We start from the raw sequence: 17,533 nt of genomic DNA on the forward strand, positions 1-17,533 counted from the left end.
ACCCAGCCTCCGATTAAAAACCTCTAAGGAAGGAATCCACACGCTCACAAGGGAGACTGTTTGACTGTTGAAGCAGCTCTAAGTTCTTCCTGCTGCTGAGTCTGAATCTCCTTTCTTGTAACTAGAAGCAATGGGTTTGAATCCTACCTGCCGGAGCAGGAGAAAACAAGCTTGCTCCATCTTCCATGAGAAATTTGAAGATAGCTCCTTATCTCCTGAAGAAGATAAGCTCATACCAATAACATGAAAGCTCATACCAATAACATTAGTTGGTTTCTAAGGTGCTACTAGAAGGATTTTTTTTTAATTTTGTTTTGACTACGGCAGACCAACACAGCTACCTACCTGTATCTCTCTTATCTCCTCTCGTCTCCTCTTTTCCAGGCTAAACATATGCAGCTCCTTCAAGTGCTCCTCAAGGTTTGGTTTACAGACCCTTGAACATCTTGGTTGCCCTCTTCACACCTTCTAAGGTTGTCAGTATTTGTCAGGCATCGGGGAAATGGCTCCCTCTTCCCTCTTCCCCTGTGCACCAGCAGAACAAAGCTATTAAGAGTCCCTTACCAGTTTAAGAGTGTTTAATGATCATAGAGAAAGAACACCGCAGCCATTCCTGGAGTGTAGGGGGATCCCTTCACTTGCTGGATCATCACCTTGTCATGCACGTTCCTATGACCCTTGTGAGCGAAATAATAAATTATTGTTATTATTAATGCAGCATTGGATGAGTGAAATTGCTAACACTTAGTCCAGTAAGAAGGGCAAGCTCCTGAGATGCTTCTGCAGCCTCTGTCCTCTCCTCCTCTGCAACATTTGCTGAGTCTGAACCGCTTTCTGCGCCTGGCTCTTCCGGCTCGAGAAAGCCTGTTGCCTCTTCAGCACCCCACCATTCCTCTCCTCTTCCTCTCTGCCCTACCACCACTCCTCAGGCTCTGAGCCTTCCTCCTCTGCCCGGCTAGTGCCTCCCAGCCAACCCACACATCACCACAAATTGGGACTTACTAGCAGATAGAATTAAGTCCCTCAGGAGATGGCATTCCAGGGCACACCTGTGCCCCTGAACTTACACTGTCTTGTTTATTTTCTTGGTTTTTTGAGGATCGGCCACCAAGAAGGTATGGATTTGCGGGCACAGCGTTGTGTATTGGGCCGAGGTCCGCGCAGTTTCGTCCAGGTGGGGCAGCAACCTGGGCTTCCCCTCGAATATAGAGCTGTCGTGGATCGGCCAGAGGGGAATGAGGTGGCATCAGCTCCTACCATTGCTGACTGCTCGGATCTCTACGGTGGGCCCACCTGATATCATCATCTTTCACCTGGGTGAGAATGACATGGGCGGACAAAAGATTTATGACCTAGTCAAGGCTATCACTGAAGACTTGGAGACCTTGCACTTTCAATACCCACGGACCAGCCTCTGTTGGTCCGAGCTACTGGAGAGGCAGCGCTGGCCTATTATTCCGAGGCCTGGTACCCCGGAACCGCAGCAGGCATCCGTGAACAAATCAAGGGACAGAATAAGGAAGAAAGTGAACAAAGACGTAACGAACAAGGTGCAGCTGCTGGGTGGCTGGGTCATCCGACACCCTGACATCACAGTCAAACGAGAGGCCTTATTCCGACAGGATGGGGTAGATCTCTCCGATGAGGGACTTGATGTTTGGTTGACTGACCTGGTGGGAGGCCTAAAGTATTGTTTTGAGATGTGAGCGGTTTGGCGGCAAGCATTTGCTTGAGGGCCAGTTGATGCATTGGATAGGCGTAGTCTTGGATTGAGGGGAGGCTGTAGCCTCTGCCTACCCCTCCAGGAAAGGGATCCGGGAGAGATGCTTCTGCCCGGATGCCCAGGTGGGGGCTAGGGCCATAGCACTCCCCAGGTGCAGTCCAGCAAGGGACTTACTCTTTGATGCAGGTCAAGAACTCGCTCACTTCCATCACTCCCTGATGTCTATGTGAAACCTCTTGCACCAGTAGTTAATAAAGCCATGACCTGATTTTACCCAAATACTTCTTGCCTTGTCTCTTTATTCATTGAATTTAGGGGGGGGGGTTTCCATAGGACAGGGGATGCATGGTCAAATAATTCTGCTCCCTGTCCTTGGTTGGCGCCATTGAGTGTTGGCACGTCCTCCACCATGAACAATCTGATGAGGGTTACCCTTGGGTGACTTTGTGGGCAGCAAAGGAGGTCCTTGGGCTGAGCTTTCTGCCGGGGAGGTGGATCCTGGCTGCTTGCTCAAGCGAGGGGGCAGACTCAGTCTGGTCCTTGGGCATATAACCAAGGCCCCTGGCTTGCCTTGACAGCCACTTCCTTGTTATTATAGGATGTTCTTTGGGGTGGGGATTTCTGAAAAAGTGGGAAGGCATGGCGTTTGCTGCAGGGCGAGTCGGAAGTTAGGGCTCATCCCCACTGATTAATTCTCCCGGGGGCCCAAGAGTTTCTCTCCATGCCTTGCAAAAGCTCAATCTTATGTGCTGAATCGGGTCTTACCAGATTGTGTGGAAAATCAGAAGAGAGGTTTTCCATAACCCGAGCTGCAGTGCAGAGGCGAGGAGGGGAAGGTGATAACTCCAGCAAGCCTGGCACCTCTTCAGGAGCAGCAGCGAATTTATGCAGTGAAGGAGAGCTCAGTGTTTTGGTTTTGAGATCCTTAGGACGGTAAGGGCCTGCAGCGTACTCAGGAATTTGAAGGCTGAAGTTAGAAAAACAAGTTTGTCTTTTTCTGCTGCATCCCCTCTCTCAAACTGGGAGGCACTCTATCCTGTCTTCTGCCTTGACAGCAGGACACAATGCAAGATCTGACGTGCTATTAATTTGCTATGGTTTAAATGGGTAATAGTCTTGTGCCATCTCAGATTGCATTATATGTCAGGGTTCACATGGTCGAAAGCTTTTCCATTTCCTACAGAGAGAAAATGAGCACATTGGGGTGACGGCTAGGTTTCAACCCCTGTCCCTGACATGCTTGTTTTCTACATGCAGGGGTTTTTTTTCAAAAATCGCCCAGGAAGTAGACTGCCTGTGCCAGCTTCTGCCTTTAACAATATGGGGGCTATGTAGTAGGTTGGATGGCTTCAAAATGGATTAGACAAGTTTGTGGTGATGATTGGCCCTGGAGCAGAGCTAAGCGTCCTGGCTTGTCCTTGATCTCCAGGCAGATATTTCTTCTGAAAAAGGCACAGAGGGCTGTCCACAAGTGCCACAAGGGTTCAACATGAACCCTCAAAGCTTGTTAAATGACAGCTGGCGAAATCTAGTTAAGCTAATTTAATGCAGGGTAGTAGAGACGCATATCATGGACATGCGAGATCCTCCCAACCCTATAATGACATCTGTTTTTGTAATTAAATTTGTGATTTTGTAATTAAAGGCAGCATTCGTTCCATTATTTTATCCTTTGCCAACCTGGTGCCCTCCAGCTCTTTTGTGCTGCAGTGCCCATCAGCCCAGTTTGGTGAATGCTGCATTAATTATTGCCTAAGAAGAGCCTGTTGGTTTAAAAGACTGGAAAATGTTTACTGAATATATAGGAGAAAATTGTGTTTATTTAAAAATGCTGGTAGCATTAAGATAAATTCAACAGTGTAAATAAGTTTTGATGGATGTAGCAATGGATTACTAATGGTTTAGTTCATGTGCAATATGCAGGGATTTATGATATGCAAAATGAACCATGGAAGGAGAAGAAGGGAAGTCATAGATGTAAGGTTATTTAAATGCATATTTTGAAACGTAATTTAGAAAAGTTAATACAATTTATTTATTTATTTAATAAAGAAAAGCCTGTTGGATCAGCCTTAAGGGGGCCAATCTAGTCCAGCATCTTCTGCCATCGATCGCCCTCTCCACCTCCATGAATTTGTCCAATCCCCTCCTAAAGCCATCTAGTTTGGTGGCCATTCTTGCCTCCTGTGGCTTAACGGTGTGCTGCATGAAGAAGTCTTTTCTTTATCTCTCCTGCGTGTTTTGCATCCATCTCCTCAATTATCTTTTGTTATTAAGGATTGCGTTCACTTCATTATGTGTTGCGTTTTCTTTTTCTAAAATAGCCTTTGTTGCTATTTCCTGTGTGCTGGGCTTCCCCTCCTGTGGTAATGGCAGTCCAGGACCTGACTTTGGCGTATGCAAAACAAGATTTACAAGCAGCGAATTGTCAAGGCAGTTTCTTTTGGCATTTCTTGAAATGATGGCTCGGGATAAGAGCTCTTTCACTTACAGGCTGTTTCCCTCTTTTTCATCCCCTTAAAGACTTTGGTCCCGGAAGCGCCAGTGGATTGAGCTGGGTAATAATGGTGGCCAAAAGGAAATAGTGTGTGCAAATTGGGCAGAAACCTACCATGAGTCATAGCTAGTGCTGCCATCCCACTCACCCAGCAGCAGACTTCTGCTTCTGCACCAGAACTACTTCCTCCTCCTCCCCCCTCTCCCATGGTCTTCTGCACTCAAAAACTGCTCCAAAATGTTTGTGGAGTCTCCAGATCACTTTTTTTGGGGGGGGGGGGTGCACAGCGAGAGGAAGAAATCCTGCTGCACAAGTAGAACTCCATTGGCAAACCATTTGAGACAACCCATTATTCTGGTGATTATTCTGATGATGATTTGGCTTACGCCCCAGGCAGGTCACTTTGGTGTTGCTAGCGCACTGTTAGACCTCTCCCCCGGAGGTGTACTCCATTGTCTCTCAGTGTAGACTTTATTGATACTAAGCCATGCTCCCTGGTGCATGCTGCCCATTATTGTAGACAATATTGATTGGTGTTGCTGCCAGTCTGTGAGGACAATATTTGATTCAGGCAGGCTGCCTGCCAGTGTAGACATTATTGACCTCCGTGGTTTGCAATCTCGTGTATACGCAGCTGTCTTCTATCGTTTGCTATGCCTACCAACAAGAAGCAAGCTTCTGGTGCTTCTCCCCCACGCACTAGGCAGGGGACTGCTAGAGTATCTCAGTACTCTGCTCCTTTGTCCTGTTGTGTTTGGGTTTTAACATCGTTTCCCCTGCCAAATTTATCCCAGGGGTTAATAACAACATGGCTGGTGCATTATCTCAGTTCCTGATGGATCAATTTTTAGCGCCTGAGCCCCAGCAGTTACCAGAGCCAATCCCAGAGCATTTTTTTGGACGCTTGGAAGCTTGACGTGATGCAGGGAGTATCTGCCTTTTGCACCATCCATGCTTAGATCCTACAAAAAGGCGTGGTCCGATTTTATTGCTTTCCGCACAAAATCTAACTCTGACCTTGCCAGCCTCCTATGGAGGATCAAGTATTGCCTCGTGCTCCTCTGGAGGCTAGGTCGCATGGCTAAAACATTATCCATCCAAGCTGCAGCTATTGCCTTCTTCAGCAAATGTATCTTGATCCCTGTGCAGCATTCATGGTATGCAGGGCGATGAATGTTGGGGTAGACTTCAACCACCAAACACAGAGAGTAGAAAAACTATCACTTTTGACCTCCTTTACCATATCTGTAGGGTTTTAAGAGTCATTGGCTGGTTAAAATACGAGTGTCGCCTGTCTTGGCAGTATATGCCATAGTATTATCTGGGGCCCTCAGAGTGGGTGAAGTTGTCAGTGAGGGTGAGCTAGGCATTTCCTCCAGGGGGTTACTGTTAGAGGACATAAATTTGTCTTAGAATTGGTAATATGCATCCAACAATCTAAAATCAGGGAAAGGAGCCCTTATCAGACTCTTGGCATCAGAGCGCAAGGGCCCGTGTCCTGTAAAGGATGCCAGGAGATACCCCTGCTTCAGGCGTCCTGGCCGGGCCCCTTCCTTATTCACCAAGATCGCTCTCGCCTGGCTCGACACCAGTTTACCCAGTGATGCGGAAAGCTCTCCAGGCCTGTGGTCTCTCGGCTATGGATCTTGCTGTGCATTCCTTTAGGATTGATGCTGCCATGTCTGCCCATTGGGGTCTGCCAACTGACAGAATCAAGGATATGGGACGCTGAAGATCTAATGCATGCAGAAGGTATATCTGCAAGAACCCATGGTAATCACGCTCTGTCACTCCTTTATTTTCAGGTTGCCCTGTGATAAACATATGGATCGTGGGACACTGTATTATCCACTGGGCCCGTGTGCGTGCCATCAATACTGGCTTGGGTAGCTGCCTGGGGCTTCCTGAAAATGTCAGTGTCTCCTGGGGCACAAGGTGTGACTTGAAATGGGAGGAATTTATACCAATCGTGACGACCAGAGCTGCCTTGCATGGCCCCCCCGACGCTCTGATTGTTCAACTTGGAGAGAACGACCTGGGTCAAAGGAACGGCAATGGCCTTATCATAAGCATGAGAGAGGACTTTGATAAACTGGCTGTTTTTTTCCCAGACCTGACCTTAATCTGGTCTGAAATGCTGGTGAGGCGGCATTGGCGAGATTGCTCCCGCCCGCAGGCAATTGACAAGGCCAGGAAAGTTATTAATCGTAAGGTGGCATATAAGGTGAAGCTCTTGAATGGACGGGTGATACGACACCCCAACATTACTTACAGGCAGGAGGCCTTGTTTCATAATGACGGCGTTCACCTTTCCGATTTGGGAAATGATGTTTGGCTGGTTGATATCGTCAAGGGCATTAGGGATTGGTTGCAGGTGTGAGGGTGTTGGCAGCGATCCTTTAGGGCTTGAGTGGCGGTTAGGCATTGGGTAAATCTTGTTTATGGGAGGGGAGATTGTAGCCTCCGCCTGCCCCTCCTCGTTAAGGGTATCCCGTTAAAGGGATCCAGGTGTGTGGTGCCTGTCCAAAGCCTGGGCATGGGCTAGGGCCAAGCCACAACCCCATCGGGGACCCTGGGGGTGCCACGATTTTATGTATATCATAGGGCTCCCTCTACCGGTGGTTTATTCTTAGGAGGCTCCCTGCAGATGGGCAGGAGTCAGGATATAGTCTTTCACCCAATGCCTAAGCCAAAGCGCTCACATGTGTAACCAATAAAGTTATCTCCCATTTTATCCCATTAAAGTAAATATTTGTGTCTGGTTTTTTTATTATCTAAGGGGGCTTCAGGGCCCGGGGTCTCGACACGAAGTGAGACGAGACCTGATTTCTGTTTGAATCCAAGACTATGGTAGGCAGTAGCCCCCAAGCTGTGGGGTCATCCTGGGGTTCCTTTTGCCCGTGGGGAAGGCCACTTCAACCTGCTGTTCCCACCAGCACCTGTAAGTACTAAGGAAGTAAATTTTTATCTATACCCCTCCCTACCCAGCCAAGACCGGGCTCAGGGCAGCTAACATCAAATACCAAATACATTAAAACACAATCAAACAATTGATTAAAATACAGTTTAAAAATTAGAATCAGGATAAAATTAAATAACTGCCTATGAATTACAACCATAGTATTCATCAGGGCCAGCTATCCATGTTGATCCCACATGAGCCAATAAAAGGGCCAAAGAGGTCACTTACAGGGTTCCATAGAGGGGGGTCAAATTGGCCCTGGACCGAAGGCCATGCAGAACAGCTCCATCTTGCAGGCCCTGCAGAAGGATGTCAAGCCTGGATAGCTCAGTTGGTTAGACCATGGTGCTGATAACACCAAGGTTGCAGGTTTGATCCCTGTATGGACCAGCTGCATATTCCTGCATTGCAGGGACTAGATGATCCTCAGGGTCCCTTCCAACTCTACAGTGCTATGCTATGATTCTAAGTCCTGCAGGGCCCTGGTCTCCTGCGATAGAGCGTTCCACCAGACTGGGGCCAAAGCCGAAAAGGCCTTGGCCCTGGTTGAGGCCAGTTTAACCTCTTTGAGACCCGGGACCTCCAAGATACTATTGTCTGTGGACTGTAAGGTCCTCTGCAGGGCATACCAGGAGAGGCGGTCCTGTAAATACGAGGGTTCTAGGCTGTATAGGGCTTTAAAGGTTAAAACGAGCATCTTAAACCTGACCCTGTACTCCAGTGGGGGCCAGTGCAGCTGGTATAGTACTGGATGAATGTGGTCCTGCGGAAAGGGCCCCGTAAGGAGCCTCGCAGTGGAATTCTGCACCTGCTGGAGTTTCTGAGTCAGTCTCACGGGCAGCCCCGTGTAGAGTGAGTTACAATAATTGAGCCTGGAGGAGACCGTCGCATGGATTAATGTGGCTAGTTCAGGGCGAGAAAGGTAAGGGACCAGCTGCTTAGTACGGCGAAGGTGGAAAAATGCCGCCTTTGCTGTAGCTGCAACCTGCGCCTCCATAGAGAGGGAGGAGTTGAAGGTTACACCCAAACTCCTGATGGAAGGTGCTGGCACTAATTGAGCCCCCACAAGAGATGGGAGTTGGCCCCCCAATCCCATGTCATCCCGACCCAGCCGGAGGACCTCTGTCTTTGAAGGATTTAACTTCAACCGGCTCCCACGCAGCCATCCAGCCACAGCTTCCAAGCATCTGGTCAGTGTGTCCGGGGCTGAGTCAGGATGGCCGTCCATCAACAGATAAAGCTGGGTGTCGTCAGCATATTGATGACACCCAGCCCAAAATTCTGGACCAGGGAGTGCATAAAAATGTTAAAAAGCATTGGGGAGAGGATTGCGCCCTGCGGCACTCCACACACCAAGGGGTGCCGCGACAGCTCCCCTAGCGCCACCCTCTGTCCCCGACCTAAAAGGAAAGAGCGCAGATATTGTAAGACTGTGCCCTGAATCTCTACGTCGGCCATGCGGTGGTCCAAAAGTTCGTGGTCGACCATGTCGAAGGCTACTGACAAATCTAAAAGAATCAGCAGTCCCGACACACCTCGATCCAGCTGTCTACGGAGGTCGTCTGTTAGGGCGACCACAGCAGTCTCAGTCCCATAACCAGGAAGGAAGCCAGACTGAAATCCAAACTGGATCCAAAGCTGATGTTTCATCCAGAAACCTACTAAGCTGTTCGGCAACCGCTCTCTGAATTACCTTACCCGGGTACAAAAGGTTCAAAACCGGGCGGTAATTGGATAGATCTAAAGGATCTGATGATGTTTTTTGTTTAAGAGCGGGCGCACCACTGCCTCCTTCAACTCCCCTGGGAATGTCCCCAAGCCGAAGGACAAATTGATGATAACCCAGGGGGATCCGCACCTCATCTGGACACGCTGTAATCAGTCAGGACGGGCACAGGTCAAGGAGGCAAGTGGTGGGCCTTCCAGCTAGGAGGAGTCTGTCCACATTGGCTGGGGGTATCCTATCGAAGTGGTCCAATACTGGACCAGAGGATAGTCGAGGAGTCTCCAGTTCTGTTATTGTATCCAAATTAGCAGGGAGGTCACGGCGGAGCAGCAAGACTCTCTGCAAAAAGGCTCGCAAATGCCTCACAGCTATGAATCAAATTCATATTTAAATTTGGCTCTCCCTCCGGTGACGTTAACAACCTAATTAGAAGTAGGACTTCTTAGCAGCTTTCACTACCATCTCATAGGCTTTAAGTGTCCTATAAGATGTTCTTGAGGCTCTGTCGCAAGCATGCTGCCATACTTTCTCTAGCTGTCTGAGGTCCCGCTTCATTTTCCAGAGCTCCTCAGTAAACCAGAGGCCTCGGTTTCGGCGGGGTCACAGAGGGCGCCTAAGTGCGATTTCATGGATGGCCACCAAGAGCCGGTTATTCCAGCTCTCAACAGGCTCATCTAATGAGCTGCCAGGGGGAGCAGAGTCCCGCGAGGCCTGACGGAATCCGTCAGGATCCATCAGCCTCTGCGGGTGAACCCAAATAGGCTTGCCACCCAAGCAGGGTGGGGGCGGGAAGTCAATTCTGGCTTTCAGAGCATAGTGATCAGACCATGGCACTTCCACAGGGGAGGACATGATCACATCTATGCCTGCACCAAAGCTCAAATCCAGCGTGTGGCCTGCTTGATGTGGGGCCCAAAACAAACTGGGAGAGCCCTAGTGTCACCAAGGAAGGCATCAGGTCCAGAGCCCATGAGGGGGTGGCATCAGCATGGATGTTGAAGTCCCCCAAAACCAATAGGTTAGGGAACTCCAAGGCCCAGCCTGCCACCACCTCCAACAGGGTGGCTGCCGATGCGCTATGTGGTCGGTACACCAGCCAGACAGCCAAGCTCTCCTTGGTGCCCCACATCAGGCCAACACATTCAATGCCTGACATCGATGATTCTGGCAGAGCCCTGAAAGAGCAATCCTCCTGAACTAACAATGCTACCTCTCCCCCTCGACCCACAGTGAAGGACGGAGAAACCCGAGGGGTACCATCTCATGGAAGGCAACTGAAGTGCACCCAGGTCTCTGTCACACAAGCCAGGTCAACCCCCTGCAAGGTGAAAAGGTTTCGTAGGGTAGCGGTTTTATTGCCTATAGACCTGGCATTGGAGAACACCAGTGACAGCGGTGGGTAATCCCTGCTCACCCTACCTTCATCCCCCAGGATGGGGCACAGATGGGAAGGGGTTCGAGCATCTCCGCATCTCAAGCTCCTTCGCCTATTGTATCTGCCCCCAACGCCATACCTGCCTCGCCCCTCAACAATGGTGATCCCAAGCCCAGTGTTGGCCTCCCTTATAAAAGAAAGATGTCCCTTTAATTATATATCATCCCTGGTCCAGGTCTCCTGAATCTAAAGGTGTGATGTTGAGATAAAAAGTCAGTGGGACAAGTATCCCTGATGGATGCAGCCCATCCAGCTACATTGCAGGTAAAGAGGGTGGCCTTATGCTGGCCTGTTGGTTGTCAGTCCCTTTCCCTTGAGGGAATAGTTGTTGTTTAGTCATTTAGTTGTGTCCGACTCTTTGTGACCCCATGGACCATGCTCGTAACTTCGAGAACACTATCCAACCATCTCGTCCTCTGTCGTCCCCTTCTCCTTGTGCCCTCCATCTTTCCCAACATCAGGGTCTTTTCCAGGGAGTCTTCTCTTCTCATGAGCTGGAGCCTCAGCTTCAGGATCTGTCCTTCCAGGGAGCCCTCAGGGCTGATTTCCTTCAGAATGGAGAGGTTTGATCTTCTTGCAGTCCATGGGACTCTCAAGAGTCTCCTCCAGCGCCATAATTCAAAAGCATCAGTTCTTCGGCGATCAGCCTTCTTGATGGTCCAGCTCTCACTTCCATACCTCACATAATGTATGGATGGTTGAGAGGCTATTAGTTCCTTCTGTGCCTTTGGGAGTATTAAGGAGGCATGTACTGCAAGGTGGGGAGCACTGGCTAGTGAAGAGCCAGCTTCATGATCAGGGACCTCATTTGTCCTGTTTTGCCAGGGATCTAGTAGGGAAAGTTGGTCCTCCTGTGTAAAGGTAAGTATCCGGGCACCAGTTTTAGGAGCATTAGGCAAAAGTCCGTGTATAGCCTGGGTACTATTGGGTGGTTTCAACTGTCTATCGGCGACATGAGGTTCTTTGAACATTTTTAGCTTAGGAATGTCAGGGTTATCAGCTTCCCCCTCTTCATGACTGTCGCTTGGGAAGAGAGGATGAGCTGGGACAGCCGAGGTCCCTTCCCACTAGGGACTTTCCTGGGAGTATTACAGGACTCTCTTTCCTTTGCAATGTTTTTTTTTAAAGTGGGGATGGAATTAGTATGTTGTGATTTTTGAAGGTGGGTGGGTTTCATTTGGCATGGTGAAGCACCATGTCACCTGGAAGAGGAAGAAGAAGAGTTTGGATTTGATACCCCGCTTTATCATTACCCGAAGGAGTCTCAAAGCGGCTAACAATCTCCTTTTCCTTCCTCCCCCTGCTCAATGCAGGAGGGCTTCCTGGGCTTAGCCCTCGCTCAGCTGCTGTTTCTCCACCTTCTGCACTCACCCCCACCCTGTGGTGAGGCCCCATGAGGGTCTTTATGGTGACATTGACATTCCTGCATGGCCAGGGGTTGGTCTGGATGACCCTTGGGTATGGTTACCATATTTTTTTAATGAATCTGGGGACATTTCTTTTTTAAAAATCATGCTTTATTATCCATAATTACATCTATACATCAAAGACATATCTTTCTTATTTTACATAAATCAGTTTTGTCAAAGCAAAAATCCAACAAAAGAATGTAAGTCTTCCTACAATAATTTTGTACGTAAACTTGACTTCCTGTCCTTTCCCAAAAAATAAAAATAAAAATACGTTAATAAACCTATTGTTTCAACAAGAAAACTCCATGGACAAAAACAACAGACATATAAAAGTTTTGACGCTGGAAGATGAGCCCCTCAGGTCGGAAGGCGTTCAACATGCTACTGAGGAAGAGCGGATGACATTAGGTAAAAAATAAAAATGGGGGGGGGAGGGAGTGAAAAGTATATTTTAAAATTATTTTTATATATATATATATATATATATATATATATATATATATATATATATATATATTGTAAGAAAGGGCAGACAAATGCAGAATTTTCTATGGGAACTGATGGTTCTGATGTATGAGAGAAACAACTCTGTAAATAAACAGTGTGTTCTTTGATATCCAGGATTATTTTATCATTTGTCTGGACTTATTTCAAAGCCACAAGCTTTTTATATTTTCATTGCCAGTTTGTTTCAGCATAAATACTGATGTAAAGCGTTGCAATGGGAATGCAGAAAGTTTGCGGGGGAGGGACGAACGGACTTGGAACCATTTTCACTTACAAATGTTTAATTTGTTTTAAATATTTTTTTAAAGGGGATGGAAATGGAAAATTGAAGTGGGAATAGCCTTGGTGCATTTCTATGGATGGCACTGTACAGTTAAAAATAAATCTAATTGAAGCTTTTGTGGGGCGTGAGGCACTGAGGCAAATGGCTGATTAATTAGGGACGCGAGTGGCGCTGTGGGTTAAACCACAGAGCCTAGGACTTGCTGATCAGAAGGGCGGCGGTTCGAATCCCCGCGACGGGGTGAGCTCCCGTTGCTCAGTCCCTGCTCCTGCCAACCTAGCAGTTTGAAAGCACGTCAAAGTGCAAGTAAATAAATAGGTACCGCTCCGGTGGGAAGGTAAACGGCGTTTCCGTGCGCTGCTCTGGTTCTCCAGAAGCGACTTAGTCATGCTGCCACATGACCCGGAAGCTGTACGCCGGCTCCCTTGGCCAGTAAAGCGAGATGAGCACTGCAATCCCAGAGTCAGTCACAACTGGACCTAATCGTCAGGGGTCCCTTTACCTTTACCTGTGCTGGCAGGCAGGGAGCGTCTGCAAAGTCCTACATGCAAGGTTGGGGCAGACCTGGGTATGCTTTGGAAGTGCACGGTGGCGGCTTTTCTTTTCCCTGTTTTTAACGACCTCCTAATTAGCGCTTTGGGAAAGATGGAGGGCCCAAGGAGAAGGGGACGACAGAGGACGAGATGGTTGGATGGTGTTCTCGAAGCCACAAACATGGGTTTGACCAAACTGCGGGAGGCAGTGGAAGACAGGAGGGCCTGGCGTGCTCTGGTCCAGGGGATCACAGGAAGAGTCGGACACGACTAAACGACAACAACAAAAATGGAGGGGAAAAAGCTAAACAACCACAACAATTAATGGCTTTCCCGCAGCCCTGTGGAGGCGGGGAGTGGGAGGCACATCTGGACGTACAGCTAGAAGTCTCCTGCATGCAGGGCTCACGCAGGGTTTGCAAGAGGGTTGCCCTGTGATAGCTTTCAGTCCCGGTGAGTTCGAAGCTGGACCGAGACAAACCGGATACAGTGGTGCCCCGCAAGACGAACGCCTCGCAAGACGAAAAACCCGCTAGACGAAAGGGTTTTCCGTTTTGGAGGCGCTTCGCAAAACGAATTTCCCTATGGGCTTGCTTCGCAAGACGAAAATGTCTTGCGAGTTCCTGCGGGTTTTTCCCCCTCCCCCCCCTTTTCTAAGCAGCTAAGCCGCTTATCAGCTGATCCAATAAGCCGATAAGCCGCTAAACCGCTAATCCGTCAATGGGCTTGCTTCGCAAGACGAAAAAACCGCTAGACGAAGAGACTCACGGAACGGATTAATTTTGTCTTGCAAGGCACCACTGTACAATAATCTTCATTGTCATTGTCCCATGCAGAACAAGGAAATTGAAAAAATCTACATCAGACGTTCAGAAATCAACAAGCCTGCTATCCCAGCCTGGTTAACCCCCTAAAAACTCTTGATTCCACATAATTAAATACAATATACTCCCACAGCGACAACCTTACACTGCGTTTAAAACCCAAATCGCATTTGAATGAAAGCTGGTCTAGGAGGGGGGAAGGAAGAAAAGGAGGGCGGAGCAGCAGAAGCAGCAGCGAGAGGCTCCAAGCCAGAGCTGCCCACGTTTCCCTTTTCTTAAAGGGAAATTCCCTTATTCTGTATAGGATTCCTCACAAGTAAAGGGGAAAGTTGACAGCTATGCTCAAAGCGGGGGCTGCAAAGACCCCTCAGCGACCACGGCGAGGAAAGCCTATTTCCGAATTTTTTACTCGCCCCAAATAGGGGGAGTCCTATAGAAGGGGTGCATCTAACAGAAGTACGGTCCTTTCTGGGCCTGCTCTCCCTCTCCTCAGGGGCTGCAGCGGCAAAGCGAGGCCGGAGCTTCTTTCCACCTCCCTTAGCGGAGGCCGCGAGCCGAAAGGAAGTTCCTCGGCTGCCGCCTCAGTTTAAATACCCCCCGCCCGCCGCCAGCCGATTGGCTGGCTGGAACGCCCCCCCCCCCCGTCCCCATCCGGGAACCCCCGGGCGCGCATGCGCAGCCCGCCGCCGCCGTCCGGGCCGCTTGCTCCCCTCAGAGCGGCGGCCGCTTGCGGGGCGAGGCCGGAGCAGCGCGGCGCCCGCGGCCTTGGCTTGAGCCCGTCTCTCTCCCTCCGCGCAGGCGGGACCCGGGGCCTGGCGCGGCGGCGCCGGCGGAGGAGGTGAAGCGGCGGAGGCGGGGGGGGGGGCAGGAGGAGCGGGGTCCCGGCGGGGGGGGGGAGGAAGGGGGGGAGCCGCCTCTCAGGTCCCTCAGGCGCCCCTCCCCCACCGCGCTTCTTTGCCTGGGGGGGGGGGCGAGGAAGGCGAGGCGTCCGCGGGGCTTCAGCAGCAGCTCCCAGGCCAGCTTCTGCCTCTAAACATGTTGCGAATCTAAGTTGGGCCTCATTGAGGGGCAGGGTTTCAATATGAGTAGGAAAAGGAGACTACTCCTAAACATTTTATTTTTAGAAAAAAAAAGCACTGGCCCTTGGCTTGAATTTTGAAACAAAACAAATTCCTTCCAGTAGCACCTTAAAGACCAACTAAGTCAGTTCTTGGTATGAGCTTTCGTGTGCATGCACACTTCTTCAGATACACACAATTCAGATACACACAATTCAGATACACACTTCTTCAGTGTATCTGAAGAAGTGTGCATGCACACGAAAGCTCATACCAAGAACTGACTTAGTTGGTCTTTAAGGTGCTACTGGAAGGAATTTGTTTTGTTTTGACTATGGCAGACCAACATGGCTACCTATCTGTAACTTGAATTTTGAAGATTAAAATCTTTGGGTAGAGGCAGCCCATTCTTATTTTTTGCAATGTGCTTAGTATACTTTTAGATGTTGAATAAATTGCATACTTATATACAGTACAGTGGTGCCCCGCAAGACGAAATTAATTCGTTCCGCAATTTTTGTCGTCTAGCGAATTTTTCGTCTTGCGAAGCACAAAATCCCATAGGAATGCATTGAAAATCAATTAATGCGTTCCTATGGTCAAAAAAAGTCCAAACAAAGCCAAATTTGGTACAACAACAGTTTATTAACTGCTCTTTAAAGTCACACATACTGTAAAGAGCAGTTCAAAAATTGAAGGGAAAATAAATTAACTTTATAAACATGACAGAAAAACATTTAAAAATCAACAAAGTGTACAGTACATTTTCTAAGACTCTGGGGGACCACTCGCCCTACATGCTGATATTCTGCACAAACTGGACAGTGCTTGTAACTTCTTCCCCCCCCCCCCAGGTATTTAGCCCTCACCCTTCTGCCAAAACATCTCCCAGGCCAGCTTTCACAAATCAGGACTCTTATCTGAAGTGACAAGAGCTGCTTTACTGCTTCTTTGGCCTAGGCTGATCTTAAACACAGGAAAAGCTAGTGAGCTTTGGTGGTTTTTATGTAGTACCTTCAATATGCATGACATTTTACAGCAAACTTATAAGCTGTCTTAGTTTCTTACATTAAGGAGGCTGCAAGGTTTGTTTCTGACAGGCCAGAACAGGACCGGCTTTGGTTATCAACATGGGTCTGGTGCTCCTAGTACTCCGTTTATTCTTTAGCAGAAAGGCCATAGCTTAGGAATAGAGCATCTGCTTTGTATATCCCTGGTAATTCAAGATAGGGCAGGAAGACAGCCCTGGCAAGCCATTGCTAGTTGTTGTTATTATAGGCAATACTGCACTAGATGGATCAGCTCTCTTGACTCCGTATTATAATTTACTATGTTCATGGTAAAGGTAAAGGTACCCCTGCCCAGTGGCGTAGCGTGGGTTGTCAGCACCCGGGGCAAGGCAAGTAATAACCCGTGGATTTGCGCCCCCTAACCCGTGGATTTGCGCCCCCTAACCATAACCCCCAGCTGTTGCGCCCGGTGCGGCCGGCCCCCCCTGCACCCCCACGCTACGCCACTGCCCCTGCCCGTACGGGCCAGTCGTGTCCGACTCTAGGGTTGCGCGCTCATCTCGCTTAAGAGGCCGGGTGCCAGCGCTGTCCGCAGACACTTCTGGGTCACGTGGCCAGCGTGGCGAAGCTGCTCTGGCGAGCCAGCACCAGCGCAGCACACGGAAACGCCGTTTACCTTCCCGCTATAAAGCGGTACCTATTTATCTACTTGCACTTAAGGGTGCTTTCAAACTGCTAGGTGGGCAGGAGCTGGGACCGAAAGACGGGAGCTCACCCTGCCGCGGGGATTCGAACCGCCGACCATGCGATCAGCAAGTCCTAGGCACTGAGGTTTTACCCACAGCGCTACCTGCGTCCTATGTTCATAGTACAGTCCTGCAAAATCTGCCAAGCTAAGTTAAGAGCCCATAAAATCTGTGAAGACATTTCCTGTGGCTTCTCGCGTGGAACTGAATGTTTCAGTTCTTGGCATGTGGTTTGCACTCCCCAGATCAAAACCTCATTCGCTAGTGGAAATGGGTCTCACATGCTTTCCCCCCTCCCCCGGTTGCTTTTCAATATGTTGAAATTTTATTATCATGGTGGCAGCATCTCATGCGCGGAGCTGAGGTGAGGGAGGCTGGAGGGTGGACTTGTTTGAGCCTGGAGGAAACCTTGGGCGTTCTTTGCTTGCCAGATCCTGGCTGACCTCTCACTGTGACGGAGGTGGTCCAGATTGTCAAACAACTTTCATTGTCAATGTAACTTACTGAATTGAACTTCTTTAGAATTGGTCAACATTTGATCCTTGCGGTAACTTGGTTTTGCCTTGAGCACCTGTGATCCCTTCCCTAGCCGTGTTACATTCATAGTTAACCTTCCCAGATTTCTAGCGCCGTAGTGGGATATAATACAGGTAGAAATCTTGGTTATACAGAATAAAGAAAGATATTTCTGCGTGTGCGGTCTCAGCATGTCCTCTCTTGGTGAGTTCACATGGTGAAAGAGAATGAACAAAGCAGGAAGTTAACTTCCTTCCAGGTGGCCAACTGAGTCTCGGAATACAATTCTGTGGTCTCAACC

General features: G+C 49.1%; 2 protein-coding genes across 2 annotated transcripts in view; both read left to right on the forward strand.

Annotated features, from left to right (window-relative positions):
- The window catches only part of LOC309350566 (uncharacterized protein), a gene marked incomplete at its 5' end in the record, with an annotated part of 32,528 nt that extends 25,559 nt beyond the window's left edge, over nucleotides 1–6,969 (forward strand). The window contains one exon of the mRNA XM_081877530.1: nucleotides 6,026–6,969. Within this exon, the coding sequence (XP_081733656.1) occupies nucleotides 6,026–6,600 (575 nt within the window). The 3' untranslated portion in view covers nucleotides 6,601–6,969. The remainder of the gene's footprint in view (nucleotides 1–6,025) is intronic.
- LOC309350125 (uncharacterized protein) overlaps nucleotides 1–17,533 on the forward strand; it is a 64,716-nt gene that overhangs the window by 31,212 nt on the left and 15,971 nt on the right. The window lies entirely within an intron of this gene.

This window comes from Podarcis erhardii (assembly GCF_964252035.2).
Source record: "Podarcis erhardii genome assembly, chromosome: 9".
Taxonomy (NCBI): domain Eukaryota; kingdom Metazoa; phylum Chordata; class Lepidosauria; order Squamata; family Lacertidae; genus Podarcis; species Podarcis erhardii.